The 19,730-nt window shown below is 41.8% G+C and overlaps 2 protein-coding genes across 2 annotated transcripts in view; one reads left to right on the top strand and one right to left on the bottom strand.

The window, feature by feature from the left end:
- On the bottom strand, positions 1–3,959 carry LOC135488691 (ATP synthase subunit O, mitochondrial-like). Its single transcript, XM_064773373.1, has 8 exons — positions 3,913–3,959; positions 3,182–3,226; positions 2,649–2,759; positions 2,212–2,284; positions 1,810–1,869; positions 1,285–1,397; positions 876–962; positions 1–690 (listed from the first exon to the last, which is right to left on the bottom strand). The coding sequence occupies exons 1-8, from the start codon at positions 3,937–3,939 to the stop codon at positions 577–579; spliced, it is 630 nt and encodes a 209-aa protein (XP_064629443.1). The 5' UTR covers positions 3,940–3,959; the 3' UTR covers positions 1–576.
- Positions 3,960–9,967: 6,008 nt separating this feature from the next.
- The window catches only part of LOC135488688 (mediator of RNA polymerase II transcription subunit 14-like), a 30,692-nt gene continuing 20,929 nt past the window's right edge, over positions 9,968–19,730 (top strand). The window contains exons 1-17 of the mRNA XM_064773364.1: positions 9,968–10,040; positions 10,848–11,001; positions 11,425–11,451; positions 11,603–11,803; positions 12,659–12,737; positions 13,132–13,390; positions 13,854–13,961; positions 14,491–14,623; positions 14,988–15,156; positions 15,592–15,700; positions 16,008–16,136; positions 16,575–16,816; positions 17,153–17,392; positions 18,004–18,209; positions 18,423–18,534; positions 18,771–18,819; positions 19,187–19,327. Of these exons, the coding sequence (XP_064629434.1) occupies positions 10,865–11,001; positions 11,425–11,451; positions 11,603–11,803; positions 12,659–12,737; positions 13,132–13,390; positions 13,854–13,961; positions 14,491–14,623; positions 14,988–15,156; positions 15,592–15,700; positions 16,008–16,136; positions 16,575–16,816; positions 17,153–17,392; positions 18,004–18,209; positions 18,423–18,534; positions 18,771–18,819; positions 19,187–19,327 (2,341 nt within the window). The 5' untranslated portion in view covers positions 9,968–10,040; positions 10,848–10,864. The remainder of the gene's footprint in view (positions 10,041–10,847; positions 11,002–11,424; positions 11,452–11,602; positions 11,804–12,658; positions 12,738–13,131; positions 13,391–13,853; positions 13,962–14,490; positions 14,624–14,987; positions 15,157–15,591; positions 15,701–16,007; positions 16,137–16,574; positions 16,817–17,152; positions 17,393–18,003; positions 18,210–18,422; positions 18,535–18,770; positions 18,820–19,186; positions 19,328–19,730) is intronic.

A 19,730-nucleotide genomic window follows, 5' to 3' on the forward strand; every position in this document is an offset into this window, starting at 1 on the left:
ATTTTTTCCACAAATCTTTATTGTTAGAAATAAAGTTATTTTAACTGTGATACATTTAGTAGGCTTGATGTTGATGGTACACTGTTGTTTCAAATGATGGCTTGTGCATCAGCCCATTGTGGTGAACTTGAAACCATACATCGGGGATCCAGATTGCACACAAGCAAATTTATAAGGACGATCCCTCGCTTGATCTGTAATTGATACAACCTAAGTCAGATAACTTACAGCATATCAAACAGATTTCTGCAATTAGAACATCCTTAAATCTAATAAGTCCGAGGTCAGTTTGATTTCCCACATGCACAAACCGAGGAAAGACAACACAGAGTAAACGTCAAGTCTCGTATACACGGAATATTGATGTGTTTAATCTGTCCCGAGAGATTTGGGAGTGTGCAACATGGATTCCTGTCGCATTGGCCCTGTCCAACAGCAAAGTTTTCCCATATTGAATGATGTATGTGGCAAAGTTCTAGTTGGTCTTAATCAAGCACATTTTCATCTAATTCTATGTACAAGTAAATTCCACACTTTTTTTACAAACTGATAAATATTTCCTAATGTCCATAGTAATTAAACCGCCTCCTTGATGAGGTTGGTGTAAGTCTTGATCTTGGACTGCATGGACATGTCGATGTATTTATCACCGATGCTAACCACCATACCACCAATGATTGATGCATCAACCTGGAAAAGAGAAAATTTATCAGCTTAGACTTTTCAGAAATCGAACATGCAGTGCTTTCAATTTCATTTCGAAATGTGGGCTCTTCTATTCCCAGCACAGGCTTTTCACACTGCGACACAGGCTTTTTCTGCTACAAGTTTGAAATGTTCTTCTTTGATTAAACAAAATCACAGAGGTTTCTTACTTTTGTTTCCATTTGCAGTGATTGACCTTTACTAAGGAATCCCTGGAGAGACGTTTCCAATTCCTTCACCTGCTTAGCATCCAAAGCCTGAAAATAAGAGAAGAATGACAGAATGAATAGAAAATCATCAACGTTCATAAAGCATGGAACCATTCATTTGATAATTTCAAGGCAAACATCAGTGAAATTCAAATCATTCTTGAATGGCCAAATCTGTTTTCAAAATCTGCATTAGGAATTCAGACAACTATCGCAAAGTTGTTTAGCTGTCATTTAATATACAAATTGTGACCTGCTTTAACAAAACTTGGGGTGAAAAAACAGATACCGAGTTACTTGCATGGGCTGATAGCGCACAAAATAACATTCAAAATGATATACAACATTTGTCAGTTGACTGAGAACGTACCTTAGCGGTGGTGACCGTAGCGAAGACCTCTCCCCTGTGTGCACCCATGAGTTTGCTGAATGCATTGATCATGCTGTTCATTTTCAGTAACCTGCCATTCTCGGTCAGGGCTCCTGGAAAATCAAGCAATTAAACTTCATCAAGAATGATGTATCAACACACAAGGCTGAAGTTACATAGACCTCATTCGTTCATTTCCCAGGACTCATTTTCCCGCTTTTGCTTTCGTTCCCCTGTAAAAGCACGGCCTTGTGGTGTGCATTCACCGAGGAATGAAAGAAAAACCCGGAAAGTGACTCGTGGTAAATGAACGAATGAGGTCTATGTAACTTCGGCCCAAGAGGATCAAGATCAAAAATTTTTTCAAGGACATGAACTGAGAAGGAGTTGTATGAGCAATATAAGTTCAAACCTTCAGAAATTAATACAATTTTAGAGACTCACAGTAGATTTTGTCGGAATGAATTTGCAGTCTTAGTGGTCCAAGTTGATCTCGCTAGCATACTCCATCATGAAAATACTTACCAAAGAAGTTAACAGTTAGATTGCTGCTGTTCTGCGATTTGAGGATTTCACCAAGCGCACCTAAAAAAGATGAATGCTAACTTTGAAGAAAAAAACACCAACAAACAAATTTGTGATATTTTAAAAGGTTTCTATACTTCTTTAGTGTTACAATCAGAAACAGATCAGATTCATTCCTTACACAGGTGCTGTTGACGTTATCTATTTTCATAATATTCACAACTAAATAGCTTACAGGACATTACTCATTCAATATATAAGCTCCAAGCGTTTTATTGACCAAACGAGAGACTAGCTTTTCAACCCAAGATTTATAGAACAAATGGAGAAGAGCTCTTCCATTGCACCAAGCATAAAAGAATACTAAATATCATCTGCAATCTTTTTGGCTTTCATATTTACTAATTTTTTCTTGTTTCTTGAGAGTTGGATCAAGAAGAAAGTCTTTAATTTGGGGTTTGGTCATCAGCAAGCCCTGGAAAAAAAACATGAAAATATCTTTACCATAGGGGACCCAATTGATTATAATTTGGCAACCAGGAAATGTTGACCACCCTAGCAAATGAATCAATCTCCTTTACCTGTGGACACGCACGCTGCATGGACAATAATAAGGTCAAATTTTCTTAATGTACAAGACCCAATGTAAAAAATATGATAACAAGTCACTCACTTTGTTAGCAAACCACAAACAGAAGAATTGAAGTAGAGTCAAATATATCAACAGGCATATTACTCACTAATATCAAATACACCGAGGAAAAGAACTTAAGATGTAGAAAGTAGTACTAGAAGAGTACATTGAGTTGTGAGTACAGCATGACAAGCATATTACAAACCTGAATATTTTTCAAATCCTTTTCCACTACATCTAGCTTCTTTTCCTTCGACGCAGCTGAATACAACGCATGGGCATATCGTCCCTCCAGACCAAACAGTTGAATTGGAGCCTATGTAGAAAGTTAAGAATTTTAATCAGTCCTACATGTATATTGCATGCTATGAATGATGCTACACTGATCCCTTTGGGAGGGCTTTTATAGATGATACTGCAACGGGTGGAAATTTAGCTGTAGTGTAGTGTCAGAGATGAGCAATGGAACAATGTTAAATTAGCATCAGCAGGTGCACATGTCCTCTTGGACTGTTGGAGATTGGGTGTTGTACCCCTTTCTGATGTAACCTGATAAGGTGCCCTCTCTAAAGACAGCGATACCCCAAGTTTCTTCAAGGGACTCTGGTCTCCACCTTCAGTAACACTGCCAACTGCAAGATATTACAGAATTCTTGTGTCCTACTGATGGTCAGCTCTGATAACTTACAATTCCAAATTGCCATCATGCCTCTTTCAAAATCTGTTAATCATACTTACTGAAGCGAGTTTGTTCCGTACGGACGATGTACTGAGCTGGCGGACCTAAAAATGATAATCATTATTAAAGAGAGACATCATTTTTGCTGACAAGTGACATGTCAATCATTGATGACAAAAATAATTTACATCGTACCATGTACCAGTCAGAAGTGTAGCTGGTCAGCATGAAATGATTCGGTGAGATGATTTTATTCATGATCAAAATGAATCACCGCGACCAGACGTCTTCACTCAGTGGGTGATATGAATAAAGAGTAGTGAATGCTTTTATCTAAAACTCCATGTACATTTACACTTGGCCTTTCTGTACAAATTGAAGTAAAAGCATTTGCTAGCCTTTATTCATATCACCCAGTGACTGAACTGATGCAGGGCCAGGCCCAGGTGCAGGAAGCCATATGTTGGACCCTGAATTATGTCTACATTCGCATAGGCCTAATCATGGATAAAAGATAATGGTTCACTCGATTTCATGATTTGACCTTGGAATTTTTCACATGTCAACATTGTGATATGCACTGCATGTACATCATGTACATCATGTACATTTTGTACACGGCCAGAGGGACCCGAAGTTTCAGTCATCATTCATTGTATGACCTATTGCTTCAGTCATAGCAAATCGATGGATAGGACATAATCTGTATATATTGAATAATTGGATCAACAGAGTAAGTCGTGAATTTTCTGCGCCTAATGTGCAAATTTCTAACAAAATTAGAGCTTACAGCCTGGGCATATCGAAACGAAGCCATCTTGACCACAAACTACCCGGATGATGGATTTGCCAAACCGGCCACCTTTCGTCAAAATAACAAACCAGCACGTGGCGGAGAAAGATTGCGCGGGAATGTTACACTTTGGCAATCTTGACACTAGAGGCGCTGATTTCGTTCCTTACAATTTCAATTTCGGCACTGGGGCGAGTTTGAGACTTTGGTGACCCTGGTATTCGAGAGCTGGAGGGGGGGGGGCATGGCCTATGCTGACGGAGCTATTCCCATATTATTATCAGTGCAGGAGTAAGCGCGCAGCGCCTTTAGGTTGGGGGGTGGGGGGAGGTACCCCTTTGATGGTACCCTAACCCCAACCCTCAACCATCATTACCCTTCCTTTTTAACTGGCATGATATTGACTGCCAAGAGGTAGACACTGGTACCCCATAAAAGCATACATTCCTCAATAATGTGTCTTCGGGTTCCACGGCCCCCTCAAATTGAAGTTTGATTAAAAAACAGTCGCGCGTTGGTCTCTTTTGGCGGTCATTTTAAGTCAAATTTAAGCCATTTGAATCGAATCCATGGACATGAGAAACATTGTTGACACATTCGATACGTATACACGTTAACTATAGTAGCGCTTCGCAGAAAAGCTTTTTAATGAGATGCGTAGGTGCGATATGACGGGAGGGGGCTGGTTAGTAAGCCAAGAAACGGAAGGGAACGTGTTTGGAAAAGGAGATCCCGCGGCCAAGATAATGGACTCGTGGGCTGCCGGGCAGGTACAAATATATACGTGCGTGGCCGATCATCGCCTCATTCCTATAACTTCACCAACGGTGTTTGACATGGTGCCTAGGCCCTATATATTCCTTTTTCTCGGCGAGCGTTATAGGCTACACGAGACTTTAGCTGAGGAAGACTGCGCATCACGGTCCCCATCCACCAGTGGTTTTGTATATATATACTCGGCCGCCTCTCGATATAGGAGGTATCAAAAAACGGAATCTCAGGATGCATGGTCCCGGATCGTGAGAGAGATGAGACCCTGACATTTTGATGTGAAGTTGTGGTAAATACATGGCCGGGATGGACCAAAGTGGAATTAATTCTCAATCTGTGGTTGATTCTTAATCTACAGAGTCAGGCTATCACAGAAATATGCTTTTTGATAATATATATTTAAGAAAATGTGGTCTCACTGGTCAGTTTAGAACTTGTACTTTGACAGGGCCATATCAATGCGCCAGTGACGTTTTGATGGATATGGTGTACGGAAATCTTTTTTTCTCAGGCAATCGGTATTGGAATTTTTAAAAACTTTATTAACTCACACAACGTAGTGAGTGTAATGGTTACGTGTATGTATAAAGTGTAAACAAAATTCATATATCCATCATGTCCATCGAATCTGAAAAAATTTGTGCAGACCCATGACAGTTCCGGTTCCGGTACAGTTTGTTGCATTCCATACGGGCCGCGCTTGCCGATCCTGCTTTCACGACGCACCGCAACCACAGTTACCATGATTCCCATTGTTTCCTTCCTCGTGACGCAATTATTTCATGACGTCATGAGCCATTGACCATTCACGCAAGTAGATTTATTCACACCGGCGCCACTGTAGTGCGGGTGTGGGACATCATGATTTTAAAAATCGTCTGCTAGGACATATGTACAGGACAACGTCGGCGGAGACAGATGTGACATTTTATTGCAGACCAAAGCAAACGTCCTCTTCTTCTCGATTTACGTACTTTACTTCAAAAAAGTCAGTTTTAACACTACTGCACAATTATAGAGTGGTCTTAAAGTTCCATTTGGATAGAGATTTGACGGACTGATTTGGAAATTCATTCCAACCATGCAACTGTTTCAGAAATGAGAAAAAGCTCCTGGTTGTCATGACATGCATGATGTGTCTTGCCTCTGCATTTTTGTTCTCAGACATGTCAGAGGGTTTTCAACTTTCATATCATTGAAGAAATAATTCATTTCAATGGTATATCAATCCCATCATTTATTTAAAAATCGTCTGCTAGGACATACAGGACAACGTCGGTGGAGACAGTTGTGACATTTCAATTTTCATTGCATAGAGATTTGACGGACTGATTTGGCAATTCATTCCAACCATGCAACTGTTTCAGAAATGAGAAAAAGCTCCTGGGTGTCATGACATGCATTCAATTATTATTTCACCACAAAGAGCTGCTTCTTTCAGCAGATATGAGACAGCTACCGGGGCGGGGACTATTTCTTTATGGGGCCTTATTGTTCAGCGTCTCCAAGGAATTCTATTTTTAGAGTCCAATGGGGGGGGGGGTTGGGGGGGGGCCTTCCCCCCAATGTACTGACTAAAACCTGTCACTTTCAGAGAACGGGGAGGGGGTTTGGGGGACTCATCCCCCAATGTACTGGCTATATATGTCAGAAGGACGGGGGTTTGGGGGCTCCCCCATGTCAAACAGTTGTGTGAGTTCACTAGAGATTGCTCTTTACATATTATGCTATGCTATTGGCAAAGGGTTCTTCTTGACATATATAAAATTTTGTGCAGATTGATTGGTCCAAGGTGTACTTTTTTTACCAAAACATATGCACAACAATGTACAAGTAATGTACACAAGTTTTAATAGAGGACTCTGGCCGGCAATCAGAATTTTTTTTGTTTTCTTGAAAAGAACATGAGATCCGTATAGTGATTTTTCATTGCTTCCGACGCGGCCGTTAGGCTGACATCCAAGGACGGAACCCTAGCGGCATATCGAAGAACTAGAACCAATGTATCAGCAGGACTTATGGGGGGGGGGGGGGGGGGGGGTAAAAAATGCTCCAGCAATTCAATTGAATTCAAAATAAGTTTATTTACCGTAAATCATGTAATAATGCAGAATGAGTAGGTGAAGTCAAATAAACTTGCGAGAGCTAAACTATTGTGCAAGCCGCAGACAAAACAGTACATGTTAAAAATGTTTAATCACTCACACAACGGTGAAGTATGTATACACTGTATGTAAAGTGTAAACAAAATTCATATAGCCATCATGTCCATCGAATCTGAAAAAATTTGTGCAGGCCCATGACAATTCTGGTTCCGGTACAGTTTTGTCGCATTCCATATGGGCCGCGCGTTGGCCGATCCTGCATTCATGACGCGCCGCACCCACAGTTACGACATGATTGTTTCCTTCCTCGTGACGTCATGAGCCATTGACCATTCACACAAGTAGATTTATTCACACCGGCGCCACTGAAGTGCAGGTGTGGGAGCGGAGATCATGTATTTAAAAATCGTCTGCTAGGACATACAGTTGTGCGAGTTCACTAGAGCTTGCTCTTAACATATTACTCCTTCGACATATCGAGAGGCGGAGGATATTGAAAACCACTGGTGTCTAGCTGGATGGTTAAAGGGATAGCCAGTCGTTGACGTATATCTACTGCTGGTCCAATCATATCTAGTTCCAACTTCTAACGCCAATCGGAGAGAGCGGTAGCCGGTACATATTCACTGAGAGCACGGTTCACTAGCAGTTCAATGTGCTCGTGAAGTGACGAGAGCAAATCTCACGGGTGGAGCGGAAATCCGACATATTGCTCACATCATCGGCGCCAACAACTATTTCTTTTGACCCTGCCCGAGTCTTTTAAAATAGATTGACTCTGACCCTGCTGACCTCGATTTTCAAAAACTTTTAAAAAAGGCAATTCAAAGGTTAAATCAACTGCAAAGATAATGTTTTATATCACTGAGGTATATAAACATGATATGCTGAGAAAAATCTGTACAACTATCGAGATATACGATAACTTGGAACTATTTCGGCAAATCACTTTGCCACCTGCGCGACCTTGTCACAATTGCGGCGCGCTCGTTTGCATACCGCATATCTATATCATAATACTATAAGGCGGCTCGCTAAAGTGCCATTTGGGGGTCGTGTTTCGTCTCGAAATTTTGCACGTTTGCAGGTGATATGTTATCCTGATGCAACGTCATGTTTATTTTCGGAAATTTACTTCAGCGGAGCAGTAATGAGGGATTTTTAATCGGACACGGTCAATTCTCCTTATCACTCACGGAAGCCAAGCCATTGATGTTCAGTTATGCAGGGGATTAATGAATCACCTGCACTCCCTGTGGGGTGACTAACACTACCTGTTGAACGGCTGGCTGTAGGGGGATGATTGGAACAGCCTGTACACGTGTTGACCTGCTGAACCAAGGTTAATGTTATTTTCAATCCACGATTGTAGGTCACCTGATCTTCGAGATTTCGCGGGAAAGAAATTGTAAACAAACGCATGTGTGCAGTTCAAATGTAAACAAAAATGTATTTTGATACTTTTGGTTGCTGGACTTGGGTTTTCCCGCAGTAAGGAGCTGGGGTCAAATTGATGGTCTATCGTATATTGGTACTGTATTAGCCAGAGCTAGCCCTTGATTATGAAGGGATTTTCAAATTAAGGTTACAATGGTATGTTTATGTGCTCACCACAGCTTTCATAACTTGATGTATCTGAAGAGGCACTCTGAACTTGGCATGGCCTTATCAAGGAGCTGCTCACGGTGCTGAACTTCTAGCTTGCCTGTCGACTAAGTGCCTTGCCCGAGATCATGCTACATGTAGGAGGAGCACGCATTTTAAAGTTTTAGTAGTGATAGTGCAATTGGTCCGAGCCATTTGGAGGCCGACATGTGAAGGCCTATCTGGGTTCTCCTTCATCTCCGTATAAAAAGGGGCATATTGCTGACTAAGGAACGAGGTATATTCACATTGCCTCATCATCTCATTCGGACCAATTGATTTACTTTTATATGCACGCATACAGCACGCCACAGGGTCCGAGTCTGTGGACAAATGGTTGGTTTAATTTGTCTCTTCGATATTGCTCCTTTAATATTGCATTATATTTTCATTGCAATTCAATCTATTCAAGGTATAGCCCATTTGAACCTGCCTGCGCCACGGGTACAATGCTAGTAAGAGGCAAATAAAATCGCCATTTTACCATGAAAGCCTTTACGGTTCCGCGCTAAGAGTGTTTGACTGTGGATCGGCTGGTCACGGGTTCGACTCCCGGTGAATCTGGCCCAGTTTTTTTCTTTTTCCTTCTTCCGTATCTTGTTTTCTAATCATCCATGTGCAGATGTCAACATTTTCATCGTTATCATTATCATACCCGGCACCCAATCTTTTCAAACTGAAGCACATACTGATTCCGGGCATGATGAACAGGACTGATTCGCCCTGGCTGTGACTCTCATCTCTCCCACCATACAGCGATTTTTTTGTTTTTACTGCATGATGCCTGAGCAGAAATCCCCCTGCAAGCAGCCTAATAGCAACTTCGGGGACCAGAGTTAGGCCTGGAATAATTTCCTAGCCCAGTGTAAAGAGTCGCAGAACCCTATGAAGAGAAGCTGTTTAGGGAAAATATGACCCAAATCCCTTCAAGCAGTGAGACACTACTTCTGGGAAACAAGTGTGGTAGTTCCCAATATCTACCAGACAACTCTTTTAGTACAACTTGAGTACTACTTGGGACCACAGTCATATTTAATTAGAAGCCTGGTGAAGCATCCCAAAGTCCTTTCTCTCATGCAGAACGTGCCACCAAAAAGACATCAATATCTATATAACAATGCTTTATTTGATCAATCCGTCTACAGCGTAATTTTGAAAAGGAGCCCTCAAATTCATTGTCAGTACTTGTTTGCTATTGAATGGGGCCTGGCGCCAGGGAATTCGGGTTCGATTCATACTGGGCATGCGCTTCAAGGCCCAAGATCTGGTGCTTACCGTGGCGCGGCGCTAGAAATCGAACGAGCTATTGATCTAGCCTCACCCTAATTGTCAATTTTACATTCCATCAGCTATGAACGTAAAGAGTACACAAGGTAGTTGATTTTATGTGGCGGAATTGGTCCCAAGCTAAAGTATATTCTGTCAGTAATTGGTCTTTGTTGTATGGTCTTCATTGTATGGTCTTCCTTGTATGGTCTTTGATTTTGGCCAGCGCCACCTATCGGAAAGTGACCAATCATGATCCATGTAATCAAAGATGGTGGAGGAGTATCATATCTGAATTTTTTTCTTCACAAGATGTAGCTTTACGGCGCTATTATTGGGGTAAGTTCAACTTTGTTGATACACATAGTAAAGTTTAGTTTGTTGATTATGGCTATTTGTATTTTAGGACGTAAAAGCTGTATAATATGTCTTATTCTCGATTGAATTTGCATACTTCATTTTCCATTTTCAATGTACATTTTGCTGTGCATGAAAGTGTACATTTTTGTATGGTATCCTTTTCACTTTCAATGTCTTGAGTTGACGGGTTTTTTGTCTGGGGTCGATGTTTAGTTCCACTCGAAAGAAACTGAAACCATTAGCTCCTTAGTCCTTGAACGAACACGCTTTTTCTGTTACCAAAAGCGGATGCTGGTTAGCCCAGGTGACTGGATCATGTGAATGATTGATTGATGGAGCTCATGCGATAGAAGCAGCCAGCACTCCAGCAGAACCAGTTCCAGATCCCGTACTGGTAGCCTCATGCAGATGAGATGGACAGTGTGCCGGGTGTACTGTAGGCCCACTCTACTCTGTCTGTACTGTATTCTGTAATCGTGAACAGCCCAGCCCCTACATGGAAGGGCTAGGCAGTAGAGGCTATTTAATTTACATGTTTTTTTCTGTATCCTTCCCTGTATCTTCCCCCGAGATTCTGTATCCTCCTCGAGGCTTTCCGAGAAGGATAGGATACAGGATCACATCATGATAATGCCATTGGCTTAATGGTCAAAGTAAAGTTATCTTCGCTTTGACCTTCTGAAGTGTTCTGCGTGTGCGTATTTGTTTTGTTGGGGGTTCCAGTTTGTCTTTGTCAAAATCCATTTCGAGTAAGATCTCTAAAACTAATGAGGGTTTTCTTTTCAGGTAAAGCAGCTTTGAAAATGGCTCCTATTGATAATCACCAGATGGCCATGGTGCCTGCAGCCCCGATGCAGGGGGCTAACACTCTACCGCTCTCCACCCTCATCGATTACATTGTTCAGAGGACGTACCATGAGTTGTCTGTTTTGTCAGAACTGTAAGTAGATGCTCACCCTCTTCAAGAACATTTTGAACGTTGATGGTTATGAAAGAACATTGTTATTGCAACAAACTGCCTTTGAACAGCCAAATTTGTTAATGTAAGCCTGCTAAGGTTGGACTGTTGACAGTTATGTTTCATTGGTGGATAAATCTTTATCAGAATACAAAAAAAATGTAATTGTTCCACACAAACAACTTAGTTTGATTATTGCCGATAGTGATACCTTTAAAAGGGGATGCTTTGCTAAAAAATGCTCTTTTCCTGCTAAAAAAGGAGACCACGTTTCACTGATATGACACATTTTTAGGACCTGGAAGTTGCCTTCTAATAGAAGTGATAATTTCGGTCATCAATGCATCATTGTCTTGTGACAAGTTAGTTTGAAATTTTAAGAATCTATTTTTGTCATACTTCCAGCCTGCCAAGAAAAACAGATATGGAAAGGTAAGTCTTCGTTTTATAATCGTTGTCATTAATAACCAGTATTTCTTTGAATATCAAACTACAGTTGGCGAGGATGTTATGTCTGTAATGAATATGATATCTATGAATATCAATATTATGTGTATTCAAAATTGCTTGAATTCTCTTTCAGGAAAATTGAGATTGTTCAGTTTGCGAGTCGAACCAGGCAGCTCTTTGTGCGATTGCTCGGACTGGTGAAGTGGGCCAACAGTGCTGGGAAGGTTGACAAATGTGGAGCAATTTCCGCCTTCCTCGACCAACAGGCCATGTTGTTCGTGGATACTGCCGACATGTTTGCTAAAATGGCTAGGGAGACTCTTGTTCATGGAAGGTATGATCGATAAAATGAATTTGTTAGTTTAAAATGCATTATCTTTTTTGAATAAATAAGCAACATTTAGTCTTGTGAGCATCACAATCTAATCCTTTAGTTTAATGCCAGTTAAAAAATCCCAGCTTTTCAGATCTTTTTGAAAGTATCAATGAGGTACAGTGTATAAATGTTTCTTTTTCAATTTCGTCCTTTGGTTCGAAGTCTTTGAGTTGCGACCATTGGCCATATGTATCCCAATTATTACCTAATCATTATAATATGTCTTGTACAATTGGGAACATTTCTTGTTTCTGTTAAATTGTGACAGATCTATATCTGAAATAACATCTCTCCAAAACACTTTTTTTTTTATTGGCTTCTTTGTCTTAAACATTGAACATTGTTAAAAGAAATCATATTGATAGAAATACTTCCTACATGTGAAGGTTTTCCCATCTATTCTCAATTAAATGGGGATTCCCCGATTGTAGACATCATGTTTTGACATGCTTTACAATGAGGCCATCATATTCGGCCAAAAATGAGGTCAGTCCTATTCACTCTCACAGTAATACCCAGTATCGACTCTGTGAAATCAAATTTTGCGAGTGGTTTTCTGGTGTTCTGGCTGTCTGAATTGTCCTGTCGTTTTGTTGAGCTGGTAAACATCTCTTCTATTTAGTCAGCAACTTTGGAGTAGTTTTATGGTGCAAGCTGTGGATATACATGTATGTATTTGGCCAATCTGCTGTATCAGTCTACCTCACCTTGTCCTGTTGGGCTAATCAAATTCTCCCCCAGTTTCATTAAAATCTGTAGACACCTCTTTCCACACCTGTTCTGATATCTAGTTTTATACTTCATCCCTTGTAGACTTCCTAATTTCTCACTGCCTTGTGCTATTGATGTGCTCACCACGGGAACGTATCCAAGACTACCGACCTGTATCAGGGTAAGTATTTCAAATCTCAGGCCCAATTTGTGGTCTCATAAATGAGAAGAAGCTGTGATTTATTTCATGCATGGTGTGTAGGGTATTGGCATCCCCATAGGCCATAGGTAGCGCTGAATTTTACCTGGTTATGTGGGTTTTGAAAAATGATGTCAAACCTCAAACAAAATTGATGTAATGTCACTGCCACCTAGTGGCGATCATAGTTTAGCTGGTACCCCATTGATTGAGCCCTTGATATGGATAAAAAAAGAACTTGCAGCCGTTTGTTTTCGATTGCTCTTCCCCAATATCATTCAATACAAAATCAACCTAAAATTGTGACATGTCAAAGTTTGTTGCTTTAAGGTTGTACAATGTATTTCATTCATTTTCTTGTTATTTTCATCGCCAGGAAAGGATTGTGCCGCCCGACCCGATCACGCCCTCTGAGAAATGGCAGACGCTGAAACGTCTGGGCCAGATCATCCAGCATCGACTTGTCACGACTGACCTCCCTCCACAACTCAGTCGCTTGAAAATCGAGAATGGCCGTGTGAAATTCCATGTGAATCACGAGTTTGAGGTGACCTTGACGTTGATGGGGGATGGACCGTCGATACCATGGAGACTGTTAGATATTGATATACTTGTAGAGGATCATGAAACTGGAGGTGAGGATGGTACAAAAGACAGCTGTTTTATTTTCGTGATTCTTTGAAATTTCTGAAAAAACAGTACTCACCATACAGTTCTCAAGCCAAGTAGAAACTAAAGGGATTTTCCACCTTAATAGCCTGACAGCTATCCCTCAGCGTGGACAGGGGAGACACCAGCTCTCCAAGATTTCGGACAATTGTCTGAGGTCATTGATGCTCCTTTCCCTGACCTCTGACCAAATGGTATTGAATGCTTAGCTAATCTTGACCCCCACCTGGGTATATAAGGTCCAGAGATAAAGAGGTCACCTTGTCATTTGCTGTTCGAGTGTCACAGTGAGAGATTCCATAGTACATATGCCATGCATTATCATGATGGTAGTATGCAATAGAACTGGAAGCTACCTGGTTGCATCATTCCTTGAACCCAGGGTTCAAGAGTCGGGGGTTTAAAACTTTTATAATCTTCTTTCTTCAGATGGTAAAGCCTTGGTGCATTCGCTTCAAGTCCACTACATCCACCAGCTTGTTCAGTCAAGACTTCTAGAGTGTGACAAACCACTTCACGACATGTACAACTGCCTACGTATCCTTTTACTGTCAGTACATTCAGTCTCGATGGCAAATGACTTCATACACTTGTTTTAGGCAAAGAACGAAATGTTTCACCAAGACAAGAGCTGTAATGCTTGTCCTTGTTTTGCTCTGGGCTTATTATCACAAAGTTATCATGCAGTGTGGCCGGCATAGCTGTTGCAATGTACTTTTAACTTTGGTTTCCATTTCTTAATCTCACAAGTGCTAAGGCTGACTGAAATGTACCTGGTGGGCTGTGCCCAGCTTGGGATGGAGTTTTCAATAACCAGTATTCCATCCCATCTCCCCAAGATGACCACCAAGGCAGCAATATTGAATAGATTTTTCCTATCCTATCTTATGTTGCTCAATCTTGGTGCTTCGCTGAACGGATCGGTTAAAATTTACAATCCCCAACCGGAAATGAAGCATTATATTGTCAATGGAAGACCTCTTTAGGGGCCATTATCTGGGATTGTAAACTCATTCCATCAGATCTTTCATCCAAAACGACTGTTACATCCTTGACTATTTCCAAGATTCCTTTTGCCAATCCCTGCAACTAGAGGTGCTACACTCCCAGGCCCAGCGGTTACTGCGGGAACGACTTGGCGAATACGTCAGGATAGATGACTATTCAGCGGGACGAAGTCTTGTGCTTTCATACTGGAGGTAAGTTTGAGCATATCCAAACAGCTTCTTCGATTCAGGTCTCTCAATGAAATAATTTGGGTAACAGAATACTTTCCTTAAATTGGGCTCATTTTACTGTGATTTCATGACGTTCGTGTCAAACATTGGTCTCTTGCGCCAAAAAACGGCCTATTTTTGCACAATCATGAGGCTAACTTGATGTCAGATGTACTTTTAAGTTGTTTCGGGGCTTATTTGACCATTTTTTAACCACCAGAAGATGCATAAGTAACTTTGGTTCCATCTCAAAATTTACAACTGGCAAATATTTGAACACATTGAGACATCCTGGCTCAGTCTCTTTTTGGTCTGCTACAGCTAGAAATCCTGGTGTTATTTTCAGGGATATGAGTGGAGGGAAGAATCGAGATGCGAAGCCTTTTGAACAAGTCCCGAAAGTTCATAAATTGCAGGTGCACATGGACGATCACGACCCAACTAAGCCACTGCAGGCCACACATATGCCTAGTCTTCTGGAAGAGGACAGTGTTAGGGTGAATAAAGCTATTAAGGTAAGTGCCTCTTGGTTCTTTTAAGGATACGTAGAACCTCCTTTTCTTCGTCCGGTGACCACCAAGCATTAGGCCCTGGTTTCCATCCTGCACTGTGCTTTCAAGGAATTAGAGACTTTAAACTGAGGTTCCTTGTATCGGGGCAAACAAAAGACCCCTCCAAGTGAGAAATATGACCGCTTGCAATGGACTCTCTGACCCTCTGACCGAAGGCAAGAGGCACTCGGCCAGTAAACCCAGTTGGTGCCTTTGCATAGACACGCGTAAAACGCTCATCCCGTCTTGTAAGTTGTAGGAGGAATCCTCCCTGGAGAAAATCACCTCCAGGTGCAGAGCGAACACTGAAGAAGAAGAACTTCAGATAATTGCATGTCGCACAATATTGCTTGTATGCTCAATGACATCCTTATTTTATGTTCGTGAAACCTTTTTCAGAGTGACCATTTGTCAATTGAGAAGTTACTGATTCAGACGATAGAGGTGCGAAGTCAGGCGAGGTTGAAAGATCTGCTGAAAGATTTTAAAGATCTCATTGACGGAACCTGTGAGTATTGGTGGAGTTACTTCATTAACCTTTCATTAAGGACTCGAAACGTGCAGTAAATTTCCACAATATGTGTCATTTTACCCAAACGTTAATCTGTCATGTCAGAAATACAAGATGATCAATCATTTTCTTTTTGCCTTTTTGAGGTAACATCAGAAGGCCTATTCAGGCTCAATGAGAACCAACTTCGGGAATAGCCAGCCAGTCCTCTGGTGAGCTGTATCTTGACTACAGAGGTCAAAGAGTTGGATCAAATTGTGCTCTGTGAGCGATTTCCTTTCAAATGTTGATTCAAATGTTTCAGGTGAAATCAAAGAGATCCCATGTGTGATGTACATTCCATTCCTTCAGCCTGTCGTTTCCTCGGAGATGCTCCGCATTGCTGTTGACATACAAAGAGGCACATATCTCGCCTCGGTCGGACAGTACCCAGGTACGCAGTTAATGAATGATTCACCTCGTGGTGGGTTTCTGCTTGTAGCAACTGGTTTAAGGTCATTTGATCAAAATATGTAGAAAAGTACCAAAAGTATTGCAATACCAATGTCGACTAAGATTCTCTGTTTGAGGTGACTTGACCAAGGGGTGAGTGGTTTTGCCAGTGGCATGGTTGTGTTTAAATGTCACTTGACCACCTGAGGGCACCATGCCAGCTTGTGTGCCAAGAACAGGCCAAGCTCTACCAGCATTCTTTGACAGCGATCCTCCATCAACTCAAACCTTACAATAGGGGACCAACTGCTTTAACTAAGAGTATGGGCCGGCATGTGTTTGGCAAGGTGCTGTGCTAGGTCCACTTCTATCTAGAGTTAAATGCAGCAGGAGATGTTAAGACTTTTGTAACACCTTTATCCACTTTCTGTCTTTGTAGACTGTCCCTATGCTTTGGACATAGAAGACTGCCTTAACACAGACAAGAGAGAGCTGCCAGGGTTAATCACCCAGCTACGGCTGTGGCTGGCAATACGCCGCTGTGAAAAAGCAGTCCAGCATCTTCCTGCGACGTGTTCTGAGACGCTTCCTATCACCTCGATGGAGCAGGGGCATCCACTTGAGAAGCTGGGCAGGTGTAAACTGTTTGTGAGGCTTGGCAAGCAGACAGAGTATTATGTGGTAGGTTGGAAGAGGTTTGGGCTCTATTTGTTAAATTTCTAGTTCACCAAATGCAGTCAGGATATCCTTCTGTCACAGTGACTCTTAAGTGTGCCTCTGTCTCAGCTCTCTATGGAGGTGACAATGATCCTTAGGTGCCCCGAGGCCCAAAATGTTTATCACACTTGCACTTATCCTCCTTACTGAGGACCCCCTGGTGGCCCAGAGAGCACATGGGGTTACATATACCCTTGTCTGCAGATTTATACAGTCATGTATAATTCATGTCTAATATCCTATTGGTATCTCTAACTTGCATGCGGTTCTAAATTCTTTTTCCTCTTCTTTTTCCTACAGGTTGTTGAGGCCTCTCAGGGGGAGAACAAGTCAGTCAGATTCCGGTATTTTCTTCTTGAGGTGCACCCAACTCTCTTTGAGGGTGCCCAGGGGGAGAATCTCGATACTCTTCCCCAGATGTACCTGCGTGCTGGTCACATGGTCGAGATGGACACGTACGCCTTGACACACGGACCTTATACCAAAATACAAGAAGAGGTGGAAAGTCCAAGTAACAGTTTGGTGCTCAGGAAAAGAAAGGTGTGTCACAATGTTTCAGAATGAAGTGGATGCCTAGTTCATGGTGGGAGTCTGTTCTCTGGAAATCAAAGAACCAATTGAGACTCGCTGCGATTTAAAAGTGTTCTTATTGCTTAAGGATTTCCAGTCTTGGCCAAAATGGTGGTGCCTTTGGTCAACCCTTCTGTTATAATAATAATAATAATACGAGTCTTATATAGCGCAGTATCCAACCATTAACTGGCCGCTCAAAGCGCTTGATAGGCCTCTTTAAAAAGCAAATGTTTAAGTTGTCCCTTGAAAGATAACAGAGAGCTGCAGTTCCTAACAGTTGAAGGAAGTTTGTTCCACAGCTGAGGGGCTCCAATTGAAAATGCTCTACCACCGACTGACATGACATTGGCCTTTGGGATAGACAGAAGAATGGCCGATGAAGAGCGCAGAGTTCGAGAAACGGTATGAACGGAGAGAAGTTCTGAAAGGTATTGGGGAGCAAGTTGGTGAAGACACTTGTAAGTAAGAAGGAGAACCTTGTACTTGATGCGCTGTTGCACAGGAAGCCAATGTTAGCGATCAGACTCTAAATGCTTTCTTACTGAAGGTAATAAACAATTCATGCTTCGTGTTTTCAGTTGTATCTTGGTGGTGCTGGTGAACCACATGTCAAGCAGATGAAGTTCACGTCATGCTTCGTGCCAGAGTTGACTCACATCTTGGCTCTTTGTGAGGAGAGGATTCCATTTATTGCGCTGACGAAGGAGCTCGGGAACAAGGGCCTCTCGCACCAAGGCATCCAGGTGGATGGAGAGGGAGCTTGTCTTGCACTAACTTTATTAGAGTAAGTGGATTATTGGGCCTAGTCTGGTGCTACCTTGAGCTTGCTGTTGAATATAATGGGCTTAACTGAATGATATAACTTCAAGTTGAAGATAAAAACCCTGATAATATTGATGTGCAAAAATAAATTCTTCTCTCCCACGTATGTATCTGGAGTTACCTCCTGTAATACAACTGATGTCAGCTTTGATATGTCATCACCACTCTTTTGCAGTATGCCAGCGTGCACTGATATTGATCTCGCAACTAACAGAAAATTACGGCGCAACTTACTCTCATGTAAATTCCGGGTACAGCGGAAAGGAATTCGAGTTTGGATGGTGGAGGTATGTATTATAACAATTCGGACAGAAAAACACTTCGTGATATGAAAGTTGTTTTTGTCTTTGAGTGCCTCATACCTAAAGTACCGTGAGAGCAGTGCTCCTCACATTGGTGTAGTGCCAGGTACACAATGTAGAATTTGAGTGCCCAGGCCTAAGAAGATCACTCGAGAAAGTTACATTTGAAACAATTTTCTCCATCTTCCCCGACTCCTCACATGTTGTTTTCCTAATTTCAGCTCATCTTCAGCTCATCGCCGATCCAGAGCACTAACTTCAAGGAGCAAGGTAAGAAGACTTGTTATCATGTTGGTTCATTCTGTCTTTATCTACTGGGATCTGGCTGTCTTTGAGTGGGTCATCCTGGTTCTCAATAAGACTGCAGTACAGGTAGACGGTCTGTTAGTATTGTGACCCTTGTTTTATCGTTGAAAAATGCACCCTTTCGAAGAAATAAATGCATGCAAAATCTGTGGAGGATGTTTTTTCAAAATGTTTAGGGTATAAAAGATAAACGGTAATACTGTACAAACAACTCTTCGTTACTGAGACTGTTGAGTCCCTCTGTGGAGAGTATAGATGTTTGTTACAGTAGTTGTTTAGTGCTTTCAGAAGAAGCGCCCCTAATTTTCACTTTATGTGGTTTTGCTTCCAGGTGCAGTGCACCGAGTTTACCTCCAGTACGAGCTGACGGGCTCGGACAACCTCAACAAGGTCGTACAGGACTTCCAGGATGACTGGACGGCAATCGGTCATCTCTATGGTGTCGTCACAGAGTTTGCTGACATCCTCAGGGGTAAGTCCCGCACTTTGTTATTGCCTGAAGCTGCCTGCTTGCCTGTCTATTCATTCGAGGAAGGAGCCAAAATTTGAAATTTGACTGAAACGTTTTTTGTTGTTGGTTCATTGTGGCTCTCAATGGCTTCCTCTGACTGATGCATTGTTGCCTATTGTTCATACATTACAAGGTGTAGTTATATGTGGAGCCAATAGGGGCAGTGCATGCATGAAGGAAAGTGGAATCTTCCACAATACAACAATGCCCCACGTGACACATTACTGGGTACACATGAAACGTGGTAGATGAGTTGTAGTAGCTAGCGCTAGCGGAGTAAGCTATTATGACTCGGGCTGCCAGTAAACACCATTATTCACAATGGCTAATACCATTAGCATAAATCGGCTAGTGTCCTTTGATA

This window comes from Lineus longissimus, chromosome 5 (genome assembly GCF_910592395.1).
Source record: "Lineus longissimus chromosome 5, tnLinLong1.2, whole genome shotgun sequence".
In the NCBI taxonomy this organism is placed as follows: Eukaryota; Metazoa; Nemertea; class Pilidiophora; order Heteronemertea; family Lineidae; genus Lineus; species Lineus longissimus.

Excerpts from the sequence above, each read along its gene's own strand:
- LOC135488691 (XM_064773373.1), bottom strand. The coding sequence starts at position 3,939 with ATGGCTTCGTTTCGATATGCCCAGGCT. Across the intron at positions 1,398-1,809 it reads TCTAACTGTTAACTTCTTTG|GAGCCCTGACCGAGAATGGC; the intron begins GTAAGTATTTTC and ends TTGATTTTCCAG. Across the intron at positions 963-1,284 it reads CTACGGTCACCACCGCTAAG|GCTTTGGATGCTAAGCAGGT; the intron begins GTACGTTCTCAG and ends TCTTATTTTCAG.